This window comes from Bubalus kerabau, chromosome 8 (genome assembly GCF_029407905.1).
Source record: "Bubalus kerabau isolate K-KA32 ecotype Philippines breed swamp buffalo chromosome 8, PCC_UOA_SB_1v2, whole genome shotgun sequence".
NCBI classification, from domain to species: Eukaryota; Metazoa; Chordata; class Mammalia; order Artiodactyla; family Bovidae; genus Bubalus; species Bubalus kerabau.
The window spans coordinates 116,876,069-116,898,790 of NC_073631.1; the positions used below are offsets into that span (position 1 = coordinate 116,876,069).

Here is a 22,722-nt window from a genome sequence, read left to right on the forward strand (position 1 = left end):
GGAGAGAATGGCAAACCACCCCAGTATACTTGCCATGGGAACCTCACAAACTGTATGAAAGTGAAAGTCAGTCAGTCATGTCTGACTCTTTGCAATCCCATAGACAGTAGCCCACCAGTCTCCTCTGTCCATGGGATTCTCCAGGCAAGAATACTGGAGTGGGTTGCCATTTCCTTCTCCAGGGAAACTTCCTGACCCAGGGATCGAACCCAAGTCTCCTGCATCGTGGGATTCTTTACCACTGAACCACCTGGGAAGTCCACATTGGCAAGTAGTTGCCAGTAAATTTCTCCTTGTCTTTATCTCTGACCTCAGAAACTCACCACCTACTCTAACAGACCATGGCCCAATGCAGATCAAAGCGGAGAATACACAGGCAACTCTTGTGAAAAGTGCTGCTTCAGCAGAAGGAATGACAGGGAATTATAGACAGCATGCGTGTTTTGGGGAAAACAGAAGTGGACACAGCTGCTGAAGTGGTGAAAGACTGGGGAGTTTCCATACTCGGAACTTGGAGTAACAGGAGCCCGCTGGGCCACTGCCACGAGAGACCCACACACTTCCTCGTGCACTGCCCCTGCCCACTGTGGAGCTTCCTGAGCCGTAGGTCACCACCTTGGTCAGCACAAGCCTCACTCCGTCCCTCCCCCTGGGGCAAGGTCCAGCTGTAAAGTTCAAGGAGTCAGAGACAAAGGCTGCAGCAGAGGTGAGCCCGGAGCTGAGCACACAGGTATGTTCTGAGCAGGGGAGGGTATTCAGGGAGAGCCAAGCAGTGGTGAACTGGGGAGGGGAGGGGGGCAGTGAGGGAAGGTGGACATGGAGTGGAGGGTCAGAAGAAACAAAGACACAAGAGGTGGGGGGCCAAAGGGAGGGGTGAGAGCCCAGAAGGATCACTCCAAGGCACACACCACCCAGGGCTGAAATGGGACAGGTGCAGCCAGGAGGTGGCCGCTGTTCTCCAGGCACTGGAGATGAGCCGTGGGCAGGAGAGGGTATGTTTTGTATCTCCCAGTGTGGAGGTCTCACTGGCCACTGAGTTCTCCCTTCTGCCATGGCTTCATTGCTATCGTCTACCTCACCCGCCGCCCATCTGGACACGGCAACCAAGGATTGTACCAGGAAAGGTTAAATGAATAGCCAAGCTCAGGTTACAGGACCGCAGGTCTCTTCCACATCTCCCTCCTTAGCAGAGCAGAAGGCAATTTGGGGATAAGAACTGTGGATGAAAATTCAGTTAACTATCAAGTTAAGAAGAAAAAGAGGAGGATTTTATTTGAGCTAAACCAAGGATTATAACCCAGGAAGCAGATTCTCAGAAAGCTCTGAGAACTCTTCTACTTGTTAGAAATCGAACGCACAGTCATATACATCCTCAAGACAAAGGGATCACCCATCAAAATAATATATTTTACTAAAAGTTCACCAAAGATACATAGTCCAGGTAAGCACATATAAAGCAAGGTGCAAGTCACCATGGCCCCTACAGAGCTAGGAAAGAACAGTGATCTTTTAAGAGGTTACATTGCTAGCATCAGAAGAAGGGGGAAAATGGATCTTTACGGTCCAGTGGGCACCCCCATCTTTGAGGAACTCTGGTTAATGAGTAATGCAGACATATCTGGCACATTAGGGAGTGGGGGACAGAGGGAAGAGGCCAAAAAAAACACAGATAGCAACTTCTATGTTTAATTTTTTCTCGTCCTGGTTTGAAATGCACATTTTATTTCATCCTCCCCACCCCGGTTTGATCATTAATCTTTTGATAGAAAACATTAGGTGAGCCAGTATTTGGTCCCCCAATGTCATGGTGGTCGCTTACCTGCCCTGGATCTATCATGTCCCCCAATGCCCCATCTTAATACCCCAGTTCTTTCTTACCTTTTAAGGGGTTAAGCTAGTAGAATGCTTGCCACAGACTGATAGTCAACTCTAAGTGGTACAGGGGGACTTGTGCCAATTTTGCTCTATATGTGCAGTATGCATGGTCACTATTTTATATCGAATAATAGATATGATCAATAGTCATTCAGGCATCATTATTTTAGGAGGTATTTTGAGCACACATAGAGAGGCACAAGGCTTCCCTGATGGCTCAGCAGGTAAAGAATCCGCCTGAAATGCAGGAGACACAGGTTTGATTCCTGGGTCAGAAAGATCCCCTGGAGAAGGAAATAGCAACCCACTCCAGTATTCTTGCCTGGAAAATCCCAAGAACAGAGGAGCCTGGCGGGCTGAAGTCCATGGGGTCACAAAGAATTGGACACAACTGAGTGACTAACCACACACATGTCTATCGAAACTATTTTTTTGTTTCATCGGGTCTAACCCATATTTGTATGGTAGGGTCAAAATTTCCCCTTTTTGTTGCTTAATCTGTCTCTCTTCTTTAGTGGTGATTTCTTGAGCTCATAGAAATAAATTTTTCATTGAGTTTGCCGGGTTAACAGAGAGCAGTGGACATTCTGGAGGCTGGACAGGATGAATATTTAAAGCTACCCATTTGGCTGCAACATCAGCAAGTTGATTTCCTTCAGTTTCCACAGTGCCAAATTTGAAATGCTCTGTTGCTTTCATAATTGCTGTTTTGGCAGCTGTATCATGGTTAATCCATTTATCCATTAATCCATTATCATGCAGTCCATGGGGTCACAAAGTGTTAGACACAACTGAGCGACTGAATTGAACTGATCGTGATTAATGACTCTTCAACCTGTTTTCTATTTTTGGTATAAGATGTCATGATGAGGTTTAAAACCTCATTACTTTCATAGCATTCCAAAGTTGTGTGCCACTCAAAAAGCATACCGAACATCAGTATAAATATTTGTTACCTGGTCTTTAGCTAGCTGACAAGCTAGAGTTAAGGTAATTAATTTGGCTTGTGGTGCTGACTTTGTTTCTGGCAAATAAAAGTTTTCAATTATGTCCACTGTGGATCTTATTGCATATCTGGCTTGATAATGTCCCATTCATCCCATAAGTAGGACCCATCTGTAAATTAGATCAGCCTTATCAATAGGCTTCTTATAAGTCATTCCTGGGAGCAAGAAGATAAACCGCTAACAAGACGTGATCATAGTTGCTTTCTTCCTGTGGTTCTGGAAGCAAAGTTGCAATGTTAATGCTATTACATCAAATCAAGGTAGTATTGGGAAGAGAAAGCAACAACTTCTTAAAAAGTTAGCTGGCTTACAGAATTGTGCTGAGTGTGGCAGTTTAGAAGAGACTCAACCGAATGTGGGACATAAGCAGTTAAAGGAGACCCTATTACTACGTCTTCAGCAGGCTTACATGAGAGAGCTGTTTCTAAAATAACCTTCATACAAGGTGGAAGTCCTTTCACTACTGAGTCTAACTTAATTTGGGAGCAGAAAATCTCCCTACAGGCATTTTTGAAAAGCATCAGATTAAGACAATCAGTTCAATTCAGTCACTCAGTCGTGTCCGACTCTTTGTGACCCCATGAATTACAGCACGCCAGGCCTCCCTGTCCATCACCAACTCCCGGAGTTCACTCAGACTCACATCCATCAAGTCGGTGATGCCATCCAGCCATCTCATCCTCTGTCATGCCCTTTTCCTCATGCCCCCAATCCCTCCCAGCCTCAGAGTCTTTTCCAATTAGTCAACTCTTCCCAAGAGGTGGCCAAAGTACTGGAGTTTCAGCTTTAGCATCAGTCCTTCCAAAGAACATCCAGGACTGATCTCCTTTAGAACAGACTGGTTGGATCTCCTTGCAGTCCAAGGGACTCTCAAGAGTCTTCTCCAACACCACGGTTCAAAAGCATCATTCTTCGGCACTCAGCTTTCTTCACAGTCCAACTCTCATATCCATACATGACCACTGGAAAAACCATAGCCTTGACTAGATGGACCTTTGTTGGCAAAGTAATGTCTCTGCTTTTCAATATGCTATCTAGGTTGGTCATAACTTTCCTTCAAGGAGTAAGCGTCTTTTAATTTCATGGCTGCAGTCACCATCTGCAGTGATTTGGGAGCCCAAAAAAATAAAGTCTGACACTGTTTTCACTGTTTCCCCATCTATTTGCCATGAAGTGATGGGACCAGATGCCATGATCTTCATTTTCTGAATGTTGAGCTTTAAGCCAACTTTTTCACTCTCCTCTTTCACTTTCATCAAGAGTGTTCTTAGGTAGACACACCATAAAACATATTATTTTAAGAAAGTTTACCCAAAAGGCTTTATCCCCTTCAGTTCAGTTCAGTTCCCCTTATCTCTCTTCTATTACTTATGAAAATATCATCATACCATTAATTATCTCATTACAAATTTTGGAACAGAAATAATATGAGTTTATCGATTTTCAGTAAACCAAGGTACAATAAAAGTATTATACTTAATGGTGAGACTCTAAAGACATGTCTGTATTAATTAAACTACCAATTTAATCTGGTTTTTAGTCATTAAAAGTTAATCCTGGATCACATGATCCTTTAAGAAGTGGGCTAAAGTTACATTTAGAAATATTTGATTTGTAAGCACTTACTTTTAAGTCAAAAAGAGCTCTTTTACAAATTAATTTTGGTAACACTATCCAGAGGTAGGGACATACCATATTTATAATGTACACACAGACAAACATATCCAGACAGACACAGATAGAGATGTCATAATTTTCCTACTTGAGTTTTTAAAAGCCTCTTTCCCTTTTCTTTTCTCTTTTCAGTTTTAAGGTCTACTAATTGAGCTAAGGCTGTCATCTTAGGTGATGTGAACTATGTTTATGTTTCAAGGACGTAGTATGAGTTATAACTTCCTTCAAGCATCCTCTGAAGAATATTTTTATTCTCTCAGGGTCAGAATTTTGAAAAGGTCTTTTATCAAGCTGGCTTTTTCTAGAATGTCAAAAAAGCTCCATCCTGGCCATTTAAGAGTGAAGATTAGTACCTGCAAGCACCAGCTTTGTTCCAATTACATGAATTCATGCTGCCTCTGAGTCTAGCTGCCCAAGGAGTTATCCCAGGTCAGTTTGACTGTCTTACATGTCTTGGTTCCTCCCTCTGACAGTCTAAAACTGCCCTGGGTGCTCAGAACTCGAGATAATCAGCCTTTGTTATGCCTGCCCAGCTAGCAGGATTTTTTTAATGATTATACTGAGACCCTCTGTGGACTCACTACACATTACGAGGATAGATCCTCAAACACTTCCGCTAGGTTCCCAGTGGCCTGGAAGCACCCTGTGGCCGGAAGGAGCAGATGTCCTTTTCCCTTTGGAGTTGAGCAGGCTCGGTCTTCATTTCACTGGCAAACAGTTTGTTCAGACCATACACATAATCTTTCCGATTTAAGCCAAATCTTTAAGAAGGATAGCCAACCTGGCTATCATGCCAAAGTTTCCCTTGAGTCCCCACCTAAGAAAATACCCCAGGTCTCCTGCCTAGAAAATGTACAGTTACCCACTTTAGGACTCCAAGAAAAACAGAAAAGTCCCAGGAAAAACAGCTCAAGGGACTTCCCTGGTGGTCAGGTGGTTAAGACTCTGTGCCTCCAACGTTAGGGGCACAGGTTTGATCTATAGTGAGGGAATTAAAATCCCACATGCTGCATGGCACAGCCAAGAAAAGTTTTTTCTTAAAGAAAGAGAATGAAAAATAGGTCCAGTAAAATTCAGGACATCATTTAAAGCAATGATGTCTGGATATCAGGAGACCTCACCAAAGCACCTGAAGAATACCAAAAATTGGGTGGGACTCCAAGAGCCTGTGCTGGTACCGAGCTTCAGTTTAGGGTGGTCTCTGGGTGCCTCTGATAGACTGCCAACTGTGCCAAGAAAATGTCGATGAAAATTCAATTAACTACCAAGTTAAGAAGAAAAATGGGGGATTTTAATTGAGTTTAACAGAGGATTATAACCCTGGAAGCAGATTCTCAGAAAGCTCTGAGAACTGTTCCACTTGTTGGAAGTTGAAGGCATGGTCTTATACATTTTCAAGACAAAGGGATCATACATCAAAATAATATATTGATATTTTACATTAAGTTCACCAAAAATACATAGTCCAGGTAGGCACATATAAAGCAAGTTGCAAGTCACCATGGCCCCTACAGGGCTGGGAAAGAACAGTGATCTTCTAAGAGGTTACATTGCTAGCATCAGAAGAAGAAAAAAAAATGGATCTTTACTGTCCAGCAAGCACCCCCATCTTTGAGGAGCTCTGGTTAATGCATACCGCAGACGCACATGGCATGTTAGGGCGTAGGGGAGGGAGGAGGCCCAAACAAACACAGAGAGGAAATTCTATGTTTAATTCTTTCTTGTCCTGCCTTAAAATATAAATTTAATTTCATCAGAGGTTAAGACGAAAGGGGCCTGGATACCAAAAAGACATGGAGGAACATAAACGCATATTACCGAGCCAAAGAGGACAGACTGAATGGGCTGCACGCTGTATCACCCTGATGGCATGACATTCTGGAAAAGGCAAAACTATGGAGACAGTAAAGAGATCAGTGGTTGCCCGGGTTAGTAAAGAGGTCAGTGATCAGGGAAGGAAGTGAAGGATGAAGAGCTGGAGTAGAGAGGATGTTGAGGGCCCTGAAATTGCTCTGCATGGTCCATAAAGATGGATGCAAGTCTTTACACATTTGTTAGAACCCACAACATGTACAGCACCCAGAGTGAACCCTGGTGTAAATTACTGGGTGACAATGATGTATCACTGTAGGGCCACAGATTGTAGCAAAGGTACCACTCTGGTGTGGGATGCTGTTAGTGGGTCAGGTTATGTGGTGGGGGGTGGGGGGGAGGGAAAACAGGAGATATACAGGATCTCTCTGTACATCTCTCTCAATTTTGCTGTTAACTTAAAACTTTTCCAAGTCAAATCTAGTTTAAAAAAGAAACTAGGCTGGACCAAAACTTAATAGTAGAACAAGAACTCACTGTTTATCTTTCTGCTCTGAATTCACTTAGCAACCCTGAGAGCTTCCCCACCCCTTCAGGCTGGAGAGAAGATCACATGAGTCCCCGAGACTCCCCACCAGGGATGGGAGGTCAAGACTGTAGTGTCAGCTCCAGGGGGTGGGCCATGAGACCCTGACCACAGCCTCCCCTCACAATGGACAGGAAAAGGACATCACCTCGAATTGCCCCCTGGGATGATGACATCCTGAGGTGCCCTCCTCATGGCCTTGGCCTGAGGCCAAGTGGTCACAACTGTGGGGCATCACTGAAGAGGCCAAAGAAGCTTGGCAGGGCCAGCCACCCCATTCTCCCCCTCACCTGTGTGGGCACAGATCTACAACCAAACCAGTCAAATCACTCTACATGGCTCATAAGTTTAAACATTCTGACACCAGAGAGTGTATCCTCATATTGTTCAGTCATGTCTGACTCTGCAACCCCATGGACTGCAGCACGCCAGCTTCCTTGTCCTTCACCATCTCCCAGAGCTTGCTCAAACTCATGTCCATTGAGTCAGTGATGCCATCCAACCATCTCATCCTCTGTCGTCCCCTTCTCCTCTTGCCCTCAGTCTTTCCCAGCTTCAGGGTCTTTTCCAATGAGTCAGCTCTTTGCATCAGATGGCTTAAGTATTGGAGCTTCAGCTTCAGCAGCAGTCCTTCCAATGAATATTCAGGGTTGATTTCCCTTTAGGAAGGGACTCTCAAGAGTCTTCTCCAGAACCACAGTGCAAAAGCATCAGTTCTTTGGTGCTCAGCCATCTCTATGGTTCACCTCTCACATTCTTCATGACTACTGGAAAAAAAAATGAGTAGTTTGCATTTCTCAAGTGCTTCCTAGAAAGCAGGCTTTGTGCTAAACACTTTATCCTTATTGTCCAACTGATTTTTCCTAACAATTCCATAAGTAGGTACTTGCATTGTTATTTTCCATTTCACTGTTGTGGGAATGGAGGCCCAGAGAGTTTAAGCAAGCTGCCCAAGGTCACACAGCTGGTCCTAGTGGTACCGTGTATTAGCCCTAGAACTGTCGACTCTTTGAATTTCCACACTACATTTCAAATTTTATCCATATAAAAAACATTGTGTTGTATCAAAAACGCTGGTTTGACACAACACAGTTTTGCTGCCCACACCCATGGCACAGCCAGCACACTGTAGCATTTTGGGGTACAGGCACTGTGAATATCTGAGTGACCTAAAGCTGGAGAGAGAGCGCTTCTGCCCGCAGAGATAAGGCACAGAGGAGGGGAGAAGGAGTCTGCACAGGTAAGCGCATCCATGGGACTAAAAGAGGTTTACAGACCAGGGAGGTTACAGACCAGGGAGGAGAGAGCAGAATTCAAATCGGAGGACTGCAAGCCAGGAGGTGAGTCCGTGGGAAAACCATGAGGTCAAGGGCCAGGTTAATCCAAGACCCAACCTGGGGGACACCCACTTCCTCCCACAAAACTGCCAAGCTCATCTCCTCTGCTGCATTCCAGAGCCATGGGGCGGGAGGCCCTGGCCCTCGGCTGGGCGAGCGCGGCCATCCTGGTGTTGCAGACGCTGGCGGCGGCAGAGGGCGCCCGGCGGACCCCCGGCGACAAAGGCAGGGTATTTGCGGACCTGAGCGCCCAAGAGCTCAAGGCCGTGCACAGCTTCCTCTGGTCCCAAAAGGAGCTGAGACTGGAGCCGTCCAACACGCTGACCGTGGCCAAGAACTCCGTGTTCCTCATTGAGATGCTGCTGCCCAAGAAGCAACACGTGCTCAAGTTTCTGGATAAAGGCCACCGGCCTCCCATTCGGGAGGCGCGAGCCGTCATCTTCTTTGGAGCCCAGGAACAGCCCAACATCACTGAGTTTGCCGTGGGGCCGCTGCCAAGGCCCCGTTACCTGCGACACCTGCCGCCTAGGCCCAGGCACCAGGCCTCCTGGGCCTCCAGGCCCATCTCCAAAGCAGAGTACGCCCTTCTGAGTCACACCCTGGAGGAGGCCACCAAGCCCCTCCGCGCGTTTTTTCTGCGCACCGCGGGCGCTGTGTTCGGAAACTGCTCCCAGCAGTGCCTGACTTTCACCGACGTGGCACCCCGGGGCGTGGCCTCCGGCCAGCGCCGCTCTTGGTTCATCCTGCAACTGCAAATCGAAGGCTACTTCCTGCACCCCACTGGGATGGAGCTCCTGCTGGACCACGGAAGCCCGAACCCCCAGGACTGGACGGTGGAGCGGGTCTGGTACAATGGGAGGTTCTACCGGAGCCCCGAGGAGCTGGCTCAGAAGTACGACGACGGAGAGGTGGACGCAGTGGTCTTGGAGGACCCGCTCGCCAAGGGCAAGGACGGAGCCAACCTGCCAGAGGCGGCCCTATTCTCCTCCTACCAGTTACGCGGGGACTTGGGCGTCTCTAAGAGCGGACCCCGCCTGGTGCAGCCCCAGGGTGCGCGCTACAGCCTGGACGGCCACACAGTGCGCTATGCCGGCTGGAGCTTCTCCTTCCGCCTGCGCTCATCGTCGGGGCTGCAAGTCCTGGACGTGCGCTTCGGCGGTGAGCGCATAGCCTACGAGGTGAGCGTGCAGGAGGCCGTGGCGCTGTACGGAGGACACACGCCAGCCGGCATGCAGACCAAGTACATGGATGTGGGCTGGGGCTTGGGCAGCGTCACTTATGAGCTGGCCCCTGGCATCGATTGCCCGGAGATGGCCACCTTCGTGGACGCCCTCCACTACTACGACGACGACGGCCCCGTCCTCTACCCCCGGGCCCTCTGTCTCTTCGAGATGCCCACAGGGGTGCCTATCCGGCGGCACTTTAACTCCAACTTCAACGGTGGCTTCAATTTCTATGCGGGGCTCAAGGGTCAGGCACTGGTGCTAAGGACCACGTCGACGGTCTACAACTATGACTACATCTGGGACTTCATCTTCTACCCCAACGGGGTGATGGAGGCCAAGATGCACGCCACCGGCTACATCCATGCCACCTTCTACACCCCCGAGGGGCTGCGCCACGGGACCCGCCTGCACACCCACCTCATCGGCAACATGCACACCCACCTCGTGCACTACCGCGTCGACCTGGATGTGGCAGGTAGGACTCGGGCTTGGGACCACCCTCCTAGCCAAATGTCTGCATCCCCGAGATAACTCACACTCCTGGGAGATGATGGTGCCGCGTCTCCCATGGAGACATAATGTCAGGAAAGTTTGCCCAGCCTGGAGGTGTAGGGCCTGCAGAAACCTGTGTGCCCCTGCAAAATGGTGATGTGAACAGTGCCAGGGGCTGCCCCTGCACTGAACCCTTTGGCGGATGGGCCCTGTGCATAGGTGTGCACGGCGGGGAGGGGGAAAAGGGGTGGGGGAGAGGTAACGCCTAGGTGTAAGACACGTCCCTGCCTGGAGCTTTGAATGGATGCAGCATCACTGAGAATAGTCCTTGTGTCTCTTAAATTAGTGGTGTCAGCACAAAAGATTGGAGAAGCTTTTCTCCAATGGAGTGGGAATGGCAACCCACTCCAGTATTCTTGCCTGGAGAATCCCATGGACAGAGAAGCCTGGCGGGCTACAGCCCATGGAGTCACAAAGAGTTGGACATGACTGAGTGACTGAGCATGCGTGCCTTAAAAGATGGCATGGGTGTAATGACAGGATTTGGCCTGATATCAAGTCCCGTGTTAGAACAGGCCCCCAGGACCAGCTGGGCAGCTTCTCCTGCTCCCGCTTGTCTGTTCCTGACCCAGAGGGCATTGACATGGCCCCTCCCCCTGGGGAAAGGCCATCTGCCTGTCTCTGGGACCACAGCTGCAGCAAACAGGCTCGGATGCTGCTCTCAAGAGGAACTACCCAGGGTCACAGTGGAGTCACTGCCACTGCTGTGCCAACTCTGAGCTGTCTTCTAGTTCCCCAGCCCCTTCCCTCCACTGCCATCTGGCTCAGTGCCTGTCCTCAACATCCCCTTCAGTCTATGGTCTGCTGTTGGGTGTGGTCCCGGATGGAGGGCCCAAGGTGGAATGAGGAGGCTTCAGTTCCAGGTGCTTGACTCCGACTCCTTCCCTGTACACCTGCAGGCACCAAGAATAGCTTCCAGACCCTGCAGATGAAGCTGGAAAACATCACCAACCCCTGGAGCCCAGGACACCGCCTAGTCCATCCAGCTCTCCAGCAGATGCGGTATTCTCGAGAGCGCCAGGCGGCCTTCCGCTTTGGACAGACTCTGCCCAAATACCTGCTTTTTACTAGCCCTGAACAGAACCCCTGGGGCCACCAGCGCAGCTACCGAGTGCAGATACACTCCATGGCTGACCAAGTGCTGCCCCGAGGCTTGCAAGAGGAGCGGGCTGTCACCTGGGCCAGGTGAGGAAGGCCCAGGAGGCTGGCAGGGACTGGAGGCTCCTCTCTGTGTCTCTGTGTTTCCCTGTGTCTGTGTGTATCTGTGTTTCTGTTCATGAGATTCTGAATCTATCCAGTGCTATATCTGGGTGTGTGCACATGTGTGTGTGTGTGTGTGTGTGTGCGTGCATGTTCCTGGGTGTGTGGCTCTGTGTTTGGGGATGGAGGGTATAGAGCCCCTGCGGAGCCCCGGAGCCTCCACTGACAGTCTGGCTAACTCCCAGGGCATGATCCTGCATTTAGGGGAAGGCAGTAACTTTCCCCCTTTGTTGACCCTGACAATGTTCCCTGGAAGGGGCTGGAAGGCCCCCGACACCCAGAGTCACTCGGCTTCTCTGCCTGGACAGGTACCCCCTGGCAGTGACCAAATACCGGGAGTCAGAGAGATACAGCAGCAGCATCTACAACCAGAACGACCCCTGGGACCCACCTGTCGTCTTTGAGGAGTTTCTTCGCAACAATGAGAACATTGAAGACGAGGTACCAGCTCTGCCTTTTTCCAGCCCCACCCTGAAACAGATCCCTGTCCAGTCCCAGGATCCCTGTCCAATCCCAGGATTCCTGCCAGGTCCCAGGATCCCTGCAGGTCCCAGGATCCCTGTCCGGTCCCAGGATCCCTGCCAGGTCCCAGGATCCTTGTCCAGTCCCAGGATTCCTGTCCAGTTCCAGGATCCCTGTCCAGTCCCAGGATCCCTGCCAGGTCCCAGGATCCCTGTCCAGTCCCAGGATCCCTGTCCAGTTCCAGGATCCCTGCCAGGTCCCAGGATCCCTGCCAGGTCCCAGGATCCCTGTCCAGTTCCAGGATCCCTGCCAGGTCCCAGGATCCCTGCCAGGTCCCAGGATCCCTGTCCAGTCCCAGGATCCCTGCTGGGTCCCAGGATCCCTGCAGAGTCCCAGTAGGGCAAGGACCAGCTTACTGGGTGGAGAGCCAGCTCCAGGTTCACCAGATTTGCCCTTCCTGATACCTGGGGCTTGGGTGCCGGCTGCCCCATCTCCTCTGAGCCTCCTCAGCATGGCCCGCCCCTCTCTCCTGCAGGACCTGGTGGCCTGGGTCACAGTGGGCTTCCTGCACATCCCCCACGCAGAAGACATCCCCAACACGACCACGCCCGGGAACTCCGTGGGCTTCCTGCTCCGACCCTTCAATTTCTTCCCAGAGGACCCGTCCCTGGCATCCAGAGACCTCATAATTGTGAGACCTCTGGAAAATGGCTCTACCTACACCCAGAGCTGGATGCCTGAGGAAGAGGGGGACTGCTTGAAGCCGCCCTCTTTCAGCTACAATGGAACCTACAGGCTTGTGTGAAGGCCCCTGTCCCCCACTGGGTCCCACCTGAAGCCCAAGTGCCCCCCCTCCTCCAGGGACAGACGATAAACCCCTCTGGGGCAGCTTCCTGGGGAGGCACAGTGGGTGAGGCCACACCCCAGGCCGGGCATGTGGGACACACACGGATGAGAAACCCAAGGCCTTGGTCTCCACCCCAGAGAAGACCTCCATGGCTATGGCAAATGACAGTCACCGAAATACTAGGTTGGCCTGTGAGGTCAGTGTAAGGAATCTGAGGCTGATGGCTCCCTCCTGGGAGACTAGGGGTCACTGATGGGCATGCCAAGTAATGCAAGCACAGGAAGACACTGGAAAAATCCAGTGAAACTGCTGCCTCCTCTACCCTTTGATTTACTGACCCGACTTCTTGGAGTTATTCTGGAGATCTACCTACAAACCCAGGAAAAATAGATGTACATGGCTATTTACTGAAGGATTGTTTGTACTGTCAAAGTCTGGAAAAAAAGCCAAACCTCCATCTACAGGAGAGAGCCTATAGATCTTAATAAACCTTGCAGTGCCCACACAGTGCGCTCGTAGGTGACTGTGAAAGAAACAGATGTACAGGGATATTCACTGTCCTGATAGGGAAGAGCTTCACGATGTGCTCAGAAAACAATAGATAGCATGCTAATCTTTGTATAAGAGAAGAGAGAAATATACGTGTTCATAAACACGCTTGAAAGATAACACGTGATTCTAATAAAAGTGGTTTCCCATTGTCTTCATTTGAGCTGCTGTAACAAAATATTGGGTTGGCCGGAAAGTTTCGAGTTCTTCCATAACATCGTACAGTACCACGGTCTGGGTGGCTTATCAACAACAAAAGTTTACTGCCTCCAGTTCTGGAGGCTGGAAGCCCAAGATCAGGGTGTCAGCAAGGTCAAGTGAGAGCCCTCTTCTGGGTCAAAAACTTCTGACTTTTCGCTGCATACTCCCATGGCAGAGGGGTAAGGGGTCTCCCTGGGGTCTCTTATAAGAACACTAATCCATTCATGAGGCTCCACCATCATGACCTACTGCTGCTGCTGCTGTTAAGTTGCTTCAGTCGTGTCCTACTCTGTGCGACCCCATAGACAGCAGCCCACCAGGTTCCCCCGTCCCTGGGATTCTCAAGGCAAGAACACTGGAGTGGGTTGCCATTTCCTTCTCCAATGCATGAAAGTGAAAAGTGAAAGTGAAAAGTGAAAGTGAAGTCACTCAGTCGTGTCCCACTCTTAGCGACCCCATGGACTGCAGCCCAACAGGCTCCTCCATCCATGGGATTCTCCAGGCAAGAGTACTGGAGTGGGGTGCCACTGCCTTCTCCGGTCATGACCTAAGCACCCCACAAAGGCCCACCTATCAACACCATCACACTGGGCATCAGGCGGGACACAGATGTCCAAACCACAACACCTAAAGAGGTGGGGAGAAATAGGGTGAAAGACACGGGATAGAGCGGGATTGCTCAAGGGAACCTGTCTATATTGGGGGTGGGTTTCTTTGAGAGTGTCTTCGTTTTTGGATGAAGAAAGCTTGAGGGGACCCAGGGTGGAGAGGGTGGAGTGACGTGGGGGAGAGGGCAGAGTGATGGGGGCAGGGTCTCCTCTCTCCCTCCGGGTGTTGAGGGAGCCTCTGAGGGTCCCAGGCACAGTGCAGACCCAGGCCAGTAGGTTCCCAGGTGCCATGGCCTCCACCCTGGTGCTATGTTGTTTCTCTTTTTTAATCATAAGAATGTATGGTGCTCAGTCACTCAGTCGTGTCCAGCTCTTTGCTATCTCATGGACTGTAGCCCCCCCAGGCTCCTCTGTCCCTGGGATTCTCCAGGCAAGAATACTGGAGTGGGTTATCATTTCCTTCTCCAGGGGATCTTCCCAACCCAGGGATTGAACCCACATCTCCTGCATCTCCTGAACTGGCAGGCAGATTCTTTATCACTGAGCCACCTGGGAAGCCCCTACTTAATAAAAGCCAAATTTTAGAAGGAAAAGAGGAGGAGGAAGGAAGCGACTCTTATTGCTGATTACTGGGATACAGCAGCTGGCCAGGATGAACGGATGCGCCAGATTCACCCCGCCCCCCACATCCTAACCTCCTGGTGACCTGTGAATATAGTCACTTTACCCAGCAAAATGAAGGCGTTCAGCGGGTGTGATTAAGGTAAGGCTCCTGAGATGGCAAATTCTCTTAGGTTATCCAGGTGGGTTCAATATAATCACAAGGATTTCTCAACGTAAACCTTCTATATTGCTGTTGGATTGGGGGGTGGATTTTTTCCTTAACGAGAGATGCAGGGGTCAGACAGGAGGCTGGCTCTAGAGTCAGAGGAGGAACAGTAAGCTGGGGATGTCGGTGGAAAAGGCGAGGAGATGGATTGTCCCTGAGAGCCGCCGTTAGCAACACAGCTGTGTAGACTCTAGACTGTAAGAGAATAAACATGTTGTTTGAAGTCACTAAGCTTGTGGTTTATTTATAGCAGCAATAGGAACTAATACAATGGGTGTGGAGTTCCATCTGGGGGACTGTGGACTGAAGGAAGCAGAACAAGTGGACCCTCCTCTGCGCCCCACCCCTAGCTTTGTGTCCCTGACCTCTGCTCAGAGTTCAGTCACTCAGGCCAGCCCAGTTCCAGGATCTGCCCTCAGGGAACCGGGACACACCAGGGCAGGGGACCGAGTCCTGGGTCTTTGACTGGTCCTACCTCAGCTACAAAAGCTGTTTTCTCTGTTCATTGTTTCATGTTAGTAAGAGGATGAGATGGTTAGATGTCATCACCGATTCCATGGGCATGAGTTTGGGTAAACTCTGGGAGTTGGTGATGGACAGGGAAGGTCGCAAAGAGTCAGATATGACTGAGCAACTGAACTGAACGGAACTGAACTGACTCCATGGACACGAACTTACGCAAACTCCAGGAGATAGTGAAGGACAGGGAAGCCTAGCGTGCTGCAGTCCCTGGGGTTGCAAAGAGTCGGACACGACTGAGCGACTGAACAATAGTAACATTTGGGTGATGGAACTGTAGACGATTCGTCTTCTGTAATCCTCACACTGCCTCCACTTTGTGAATTATTAAAAAAAAAAAAAAAAAAAAAAAGCCAAAGGAAACCAAAAACCAGCATTTGCTGCTAAGTGTTCCATCTTATCAGACGTGGAACCTTTGGATAATGGTGAGACAGAAAGGGCAAAACTGGAGGGGTATGTCAGAAGGGTTTTTTTCCATCTTGCAAGCTTTTACTCAAGGTCACCGATCCACCGTGAGTTTTAGACCTTGTTGAAGGCAGCCACATCCACAGACAGCACAGTCATCAAAAGCAGTGATCTGCTCCTCCAGCATACCTGTTCCAACTTTACTGTCCTCAACTACACACTGTGTGTGAAGCCTTTCAGTTCCACCCTCCACCGGAACTGGTTTAGCAGAGCCCCAGGCCAAGGCTTGAATGCTTCTGACACACTCCTCGAGAGTTGCCGTATCTGTCTCATCACCCCAAGGTTTCACGTCTAATAAGATGAAGTCTTGGCAGCAAGCGCTGGTTTTCTTTATCCCCTTCTTTTGACTGGATGTTAAATATATAGATTCCAACCTTTCCCCCCAAACAGAAGATCATGACTGGTTTAAGGGGTCAGGTGAGAGCAGGTTAGAAGCCAGAGGACAGGGGGCTCCTTTACAGGCATTTTGTTGCGTGGGGGAGACCGTTGTCTCCCCACCCACACTGGGGGCTGCTTGAAGGCCAAAACCCCTCCCTCCTCTGCGTCTTCACAGCAGGTCTGATTGTGTTGTGCATTCGGTGGAACTTCGGTGCTTGTTGAGTGACTAAGTTACTGATAGCCCAGGAAATGCACATTCCAGATTATGCCCACTCCTCACATCCTCCTTTCCCCCACCCTGTCAAGTTTTTGTGCCTTGGCCCTAATGATAATCTTGGCCATCCCTCTGGCTAGGACAGCACTGCCTCCCTCACCTGACGAGACAGCAAGAAAACCTGAGTCTCACCCCCTGAAAATAGCTCCAACCTCCCCAGAGCTGTCGTCACTTCCCACTCGTGCAGCTCCCAGATCCCTGGTGGTTCCTGCAGGCAGCACTCTCCAACCTCCTCCCCTTCTCGTCCCTTCTCAGCATGTCTCTGCTTGCCCCTCCTTGTTCTAAGCATGATGCAAGCTCCGGATGTGACAGGCCAGGGATGCAAAGACGAGGAAGGCTCAGTCCCCACCCTCAAGACATCCACCCATGGCCGTGCTGGGGAGACAAGCAGGCTCAGAGAGACATGCAGCCTGCAGGGTGCTGTCATGTGCTATAATGAGAGCTGGGCTTCTCTCCCATGGGCATCTTCTTGTTTTATAAAGACTGGAAGTCTGCCCTGACTCTAGAGCTGCAAATGACCCCCTAACCTGTCATCCTAGCATGACCTTTGTGAACACCGTTGTCAACAGTTCATTGTTGGACCCCGATTCTCAAGTACACAGCATCCCTGGCCAGGAAGGCCAGCCCCACCCTGGCAGATGATTTCTCCTTGAACACCATGTACATACTCTGGGCCACTGCCCTCATTTGCAGGTCTTCTCCAGGTGGGAGGCACTTCACTCTGAAGGACCTGGGTTCAATCCCTGGTCAGAGAACTAAAAAAATTTTAAAGGACCCTGAAAGCATATCAAGTAATCATAAGATATGAATCTTATTAGGATCCTAATTTGAGCAAAGAAAATCAAAATGTTTATGAGACAATTAGGACATTTGAACACTCTGGATATTTAATGATATTAAGAAATTACTACTGGCCACTTGATGCAAGGAGCCAACTCACTGGACAAGAGCCTGATGCTAGGAAAGATTGAAGGCAGGAGGAGAAGGAGGATGAGGTGATTGGATGGCATCAGCAACTCAATGGATATGAATCTGAGCAAACTCTGGGAAACAGTGAAGGACAGGGAAGCCTGATGTGCTGCAGTCCATGGGGTCACAAAGAGTCAGACCCGACTGAGCGACTGAACAACAGCAACAAAGAAATTATTATAAACTTTTTAGGAGTGATAACAGTATTGTGATTATGTTTTAGTAAGAATTCCCTGTCTTGGTGTTACTGAAAGGTACTCATGGGGGGACTGGCTGCTCACCACTCAAAAGCCAATAAGCAGGCCAGGCTGGTGGAAAGAAAATTTTGCTTTATTTCAGGTGGTGGCAACTGCAGGGGAGGGTGGTGGACATCTGTTCAAAGGCTGACTCCCCACCCCGCCCCACCCCCTCACCTCCGGCCAACAAGCAAGGGGTGAGAAAGTTTACAGGCAGAGTCGCGGGTGGCCAACATCCAGAAACAGCACAGTCATCTCTAACAGTCATCTTCAGATTGGTCATCAGTGGTCTGACTAGCATCACCTTGGTTGTTTTAAGACAGTTAATCTTCTGGAGAAGGAAATGGCAACCCACTCCAGTATTCTTGCCTGGAGAATCCCAAGGACAGAGGAGCCTGGCAGGCTGCGGTCCATGCGGTCGCAAGAGTCAGACACGACTGAGCAACTAAAGAAAGAGAGAAAGTGAATCTTTAGTTCCAGGGTGCACTTGTTTCCATTTCTTTGTGGTCGGTTCTCAGAATTGTGGCAGCTCAAGTTCTGGGTACAGTCTGGTCATCATGTAGTTAACTTCTCCCCTGGGGTTTTGGTATCTTTTGCTTTACATACCAAAATGCTTCACTTATCATTTTTACATACCACAGCTTTTAACCCTTGAAAGTTTTAACAAAACCAAGAAACAAGTAATGAAAACGTTACACCAGCATTTTCTGATTGGCAAACTTAAGAACATATTTCATAACCTCAAAAACTATGCACTTTTTATAGCACAATTTTTCCTCAGTGGTACAATATATATGCTTAATAAACCCAAACATCTTTAGTTTCCCTCTTGGTCTTACAAGGAGACAAAAGTAGGTAAATTTAGATTTGTTCAATCTGGAAGTATGAAACGGAGCAGGACCATATGATCCTTGCCTCACCCCACCCCCACTGTGTCCTCTGCCTGCCTTTTGCCCTTGGAAAACTTTAGTCAAAGAATAAGTTTAATCAGAGAAGTGAGAAATGCTGAAACAAAGGAAAACAGTCAAAGGAGACTGAATAATAATGATGTAGTCACTAAGCATAGTCAAGGACCTTTAGTTCTTTCTCAAGGGCTGTAGATAATATTCTGAGCCACATCTGGTGAGCTGTCTTACAGATACCAAAACCCCAGGTGGAGAAGTCAACTACAGGACTTAAGCTGCCACAATTCCGAGAACTGACCCCAAAGAAATGGGAACAAGTGCACCCCGGAACTGAAGATTAACTAACTGTCCTGAAACAACCAAGATGATGCTAGGCAGACCACTGATGACCAATTTGAAGATGACTGTGCTGTTTCTGGATGTTGCCCCCCTCAACTCCCTATAAATGCTCTCACCCACTGCTTATAAGTTAAATAAGCAGAGTGACAATATACAGCCTTGATATACCCCTTTCCCAATTTGGAACCAGTCTGTTGTTCCATGTCCAGTTCTAACTGTCACTTCTTGACCAGCATACAGATTTCTCAGGAGGCAGGTAAGGTGGTCTGGTATTCCCATCTCTTGAAGAATTTTCCAGAGTTTGTTTTGACCCACACAATCAAAGGCTTTGGCATAGTTAATAAAGCAGAAGTAGATTTTTTTCTGGAACTCTCTTGCTTTTGCTTTTTCGATGATCCAACAGATGTTGGCAAATGTGATCTCTGGTTCCTCTGCCTTTTCGAAATCCAACTTGAACATCTGGAAGTTCATGGTTCACATACTGTTGAAGCCTGGCTTGGAGAACTTTGAGTATTACTTTGCTAGTGTGTGAGATGAGTGCAATTGTGCAGTAGTTTGAACATCCTTTGGCATTGCCTTTATTTGTAATTGGAATGAACACTGACCTTTTCCAGTCCTGTGGCCACTGCTGAGTTTTCCAAATTTGCTGGCATATTGAGTGCAGCACTTTAACAGCATCATATTTTAGGATTTGAAATAGCTCAACTGGAATTCCATCACTGTATATTGTCACCCCGCTTATTTAACTTATATGCAGAGTACATCATGCAAAACACCAGGCTGGATGAAGCACAAGCTGGAATCAAGATTGCTGGAAGAAATATCAATAACTTCAGTATGCAGATGACACCACCTTTATGGCAGAAGGCAAAGAAAAACTAAAGAGCCTCTTGATGAAAGTGAAAGAGGAGAGTTAAAAAGTTGGCTTAAAACTCAAATATTCAGAAAACTAAGATCATGGCATCTGGTCCCATCACTTCATGGCAAATAGATGGGGGAACAATCGAAACAGTGACAGACTTTATTTTGGGGGTCTCCAAAATCACTGCAGATGGTGACTGCAGCCATGAAATTAAAAGACACTTGTTCCTTGGAAGAAAAGCTATGACCAACCTAAGCAGAATATTAAAAAGCAGAGACATTACTTTGTTGATAAAGGTCCATCTAGTAAAAGCTATGGCTTTTCCAGTAGTCATGTATGGATGTGAGAGTTGGACTATAAAGAAAGTTGAGCACCAAAGAATTGATGCCTTTGAACTGTGGTGCTGGAGAAGACTCTTGAGAGTACCTTGGACTGCAAAGAGATCAAACCAGTCAATCCTAAAGGATATCAGTCCTGAATATTCATTGGAAGGACTGATGCTGAAGCTGAAACTCCAATGCTTTGGCCACATGATGCGAACTGACTCACTGGAAAAGACCCTAATGCTGGGAAAGATTGAAGGCAGGAGGAGAAGGGGATGACAGAGGATGAGATGGTTGGATGGTATCACCGACTCAATGGACATGAGTTTGAGTAAGCTTCGGGAGCTGGTGATGGACAGGGAAGCTTGGCATGCTGCAGTCTATGGGGTCAAAAAGAGTTGGACAAGACTGAGCAACTGAACCGAACTGATCCCCTGCTTGTTGGAGGGGGGGACGTGTCTGCCTTTAGACAGATGTCTGCCACCCTCCCCCCAAGTTGCTGGCATCTAAAATAAAGCAAACTTTCCTTTCCACCAACCTGGCCTGTTTACTGGCTTTTGAGTGGCAAGTAGCTGGACCCTCAATGCGTACCTTTCAGTAGCAAGTACTTATATTTTTTTAAGGCCAATTAAATAGAGTTCCTTTACTAATTAACCTCAGAGATATTATCCAAATACAAAAATACATATTGAGACATATAAACATCAAACAGAGATCTCATTGTTTTATCTTTTTACATTTCATGAATTAGGCATTGCAATTAAGCTTATCAGTTTATGGATAATGATCAGAATAGCCAAATTACACACTCAGTTTTAAAAGACTTTCCTTTTTTTTTTTTTTTCCTTAGCTTGAAGTTTTACAATTAACCAAAGGCTAGAGTTCCAGGCAATGTGGACTGTGTTTGTATTTCAAGGACATGATAAGTGTTAACTTTAAGTTTTCTCCTAGGCATATTTTTGGTTTCTCAAGGTCTGAAAAAAGTGTTTTATCAAGTTAGATTTCCCTAACTGCATATGGAAAAAGAATCAATATTTTGAATTTCAAGACTTTCATCTTAACCAATCTTCTCTGGAGTCTGAAGAATACTACAGCCATATATTGTCCAAAAAACTATTTCCTTTTTAGTCATAAATTCACAACTAAAATTTTCCTTAAGGGGTTGAACCTGAATTTCCCATTTTACATAAGGCAACAAGAGTACCAATTATACAAATGGAAATACACTCACACACCAAACGACAGATCTATCATAAACCCTCTCCAAAGGTGACCGGTACGGAGTCCCAAACACTTCCCTGACACAAATGGTCCTCAGCGATAGTCAAATATCAGAAGCAATTGGCAAAATACCCAAATGACACCTGGTGCTCACAAATGGTCCTCAACGGTAGTCAGATGTCAGAACCCATTGACAAGAATGCCCAAAAGCGCTTCATGCTCACAAACGGTCCTCAATGGCGGACAGACACCAGAGCCATTGGCAAAAGTGCCCAAATAGCAATCAGTGCTCACAAATGATCCTCAACATCAAACACAGGTCAGAACCCACTGGCAAGAATGCCCAAATAGCACCAGCACTCACAAATGGGAAGGCAGCCCGTGTGCACACCTGTGGACTTACCCAGTCTTGGAGGTCGGCAGCTCACCCCAAATGCAAGTTTCCATTCCACCAAGAAAAGCGTAAGTTGGCAGCCAGTGCCGAGCAGGGGAGAAACAGGGAGGATCCTCAAAACAAATAGTTTCAGTAGCTGGTAGGAACATCCCCCAAATCCCCTACCTGGGGCTGCCTAGCTTCAAGCAGCAGGCTAATACAGTATCATAGCCACAGTTTTCCCCTGGAAGACCCAGAAGAGCCAGGTATCATGAAAGCACAGAAGCCAGCAGTAGCCAGCCCCACGTTGGGCACCAAAATCTGTTACCAAAAGATATGCTTGGGGGGTCCAGCTGCTTGCCACTCAAAAGCCAATAAGCAGGCCAAGTTGGTAGAAAGGAAAGTTTGCTTTATTTCAGATGCCAGCAATTGGGGGGAGGCTGGTGGACATCCGTCCAAAGGCCAACTCCCCGCCTCCAACAAGCAGGGGGTGAGAGCTTTTGTAGACAGAGTCGGGGGGGTTACATGTAGAAACAGCACAGTCATCTGTAACAGTCATCTTCAAATTGGTCATCAGTGGTCTGCCTAGCATCATCTTGGTTGTTTTAGGACAGTTAGTTAATCTCCAGTTCTGGGGTGCACTTGTTCCCATTTCTTTGCAGTCAATTCTCGGAATTGTGGAAGTTCAAGTCCTGGGTACAGTCTGATCATCGTGTAGTTAATTTCTCCACCTGGGGTTTTGGTATCTGTAAGACAGCTCACCAGATGTGGCTCAGAATATTATCTACAATCCTTGAGAAAGAACTAAAGGTCCTTGACTCTGCTTAGTGACTACATTATTATTATTTAGTCTCCTTTGACTGTTTTCCTTTGTTTCAGCATTTCTCACTCCTCTGATTAAACTTATTCTTTGACTAAAGTTTTCCACAGACAAAAGACAAGCAGAGGACATGATGGGGGGGGGCAAGGACCATATATATGGTCCTGCTCCATTTCATTGGGACTTCCCTGGAGATCCAGTGGTTAAGACTCT

The 22,722-nt window shown here is 48.2% G+C and overlaps 1 protein-coding gene across 1 annotated transcript; it reads left to right on the plus strand.

Moving 5' to 3' along the window:
- Positions 1-544: 544 nt before the first annotated feature.
- AOC1 (amine oxidase copper containing 1) lies at positions 545-13,329 on the plus strand. The gene is made up of 5 exons (XM_055589615.1): positions 545-730; positions 8,410-9,992; positions 10,969-11,254; positions 11,638-11,770; positions 12,327-13,329. The coding sequence occupies exons 2-5, from the start codon at positions 8,414-8,416 to the stop codon at positions 12,594-12,596; spliced, it is 2,268 nt and encodes a 755-aa protein (XP_055445590.1). The 5' UTR covers positions 545-730; positions 8,410-8,413; the 3' UTR covers positions 12,597-13,329.
- Positions 13,330-22,722: the final 9,393 nt, after the last annotated feature.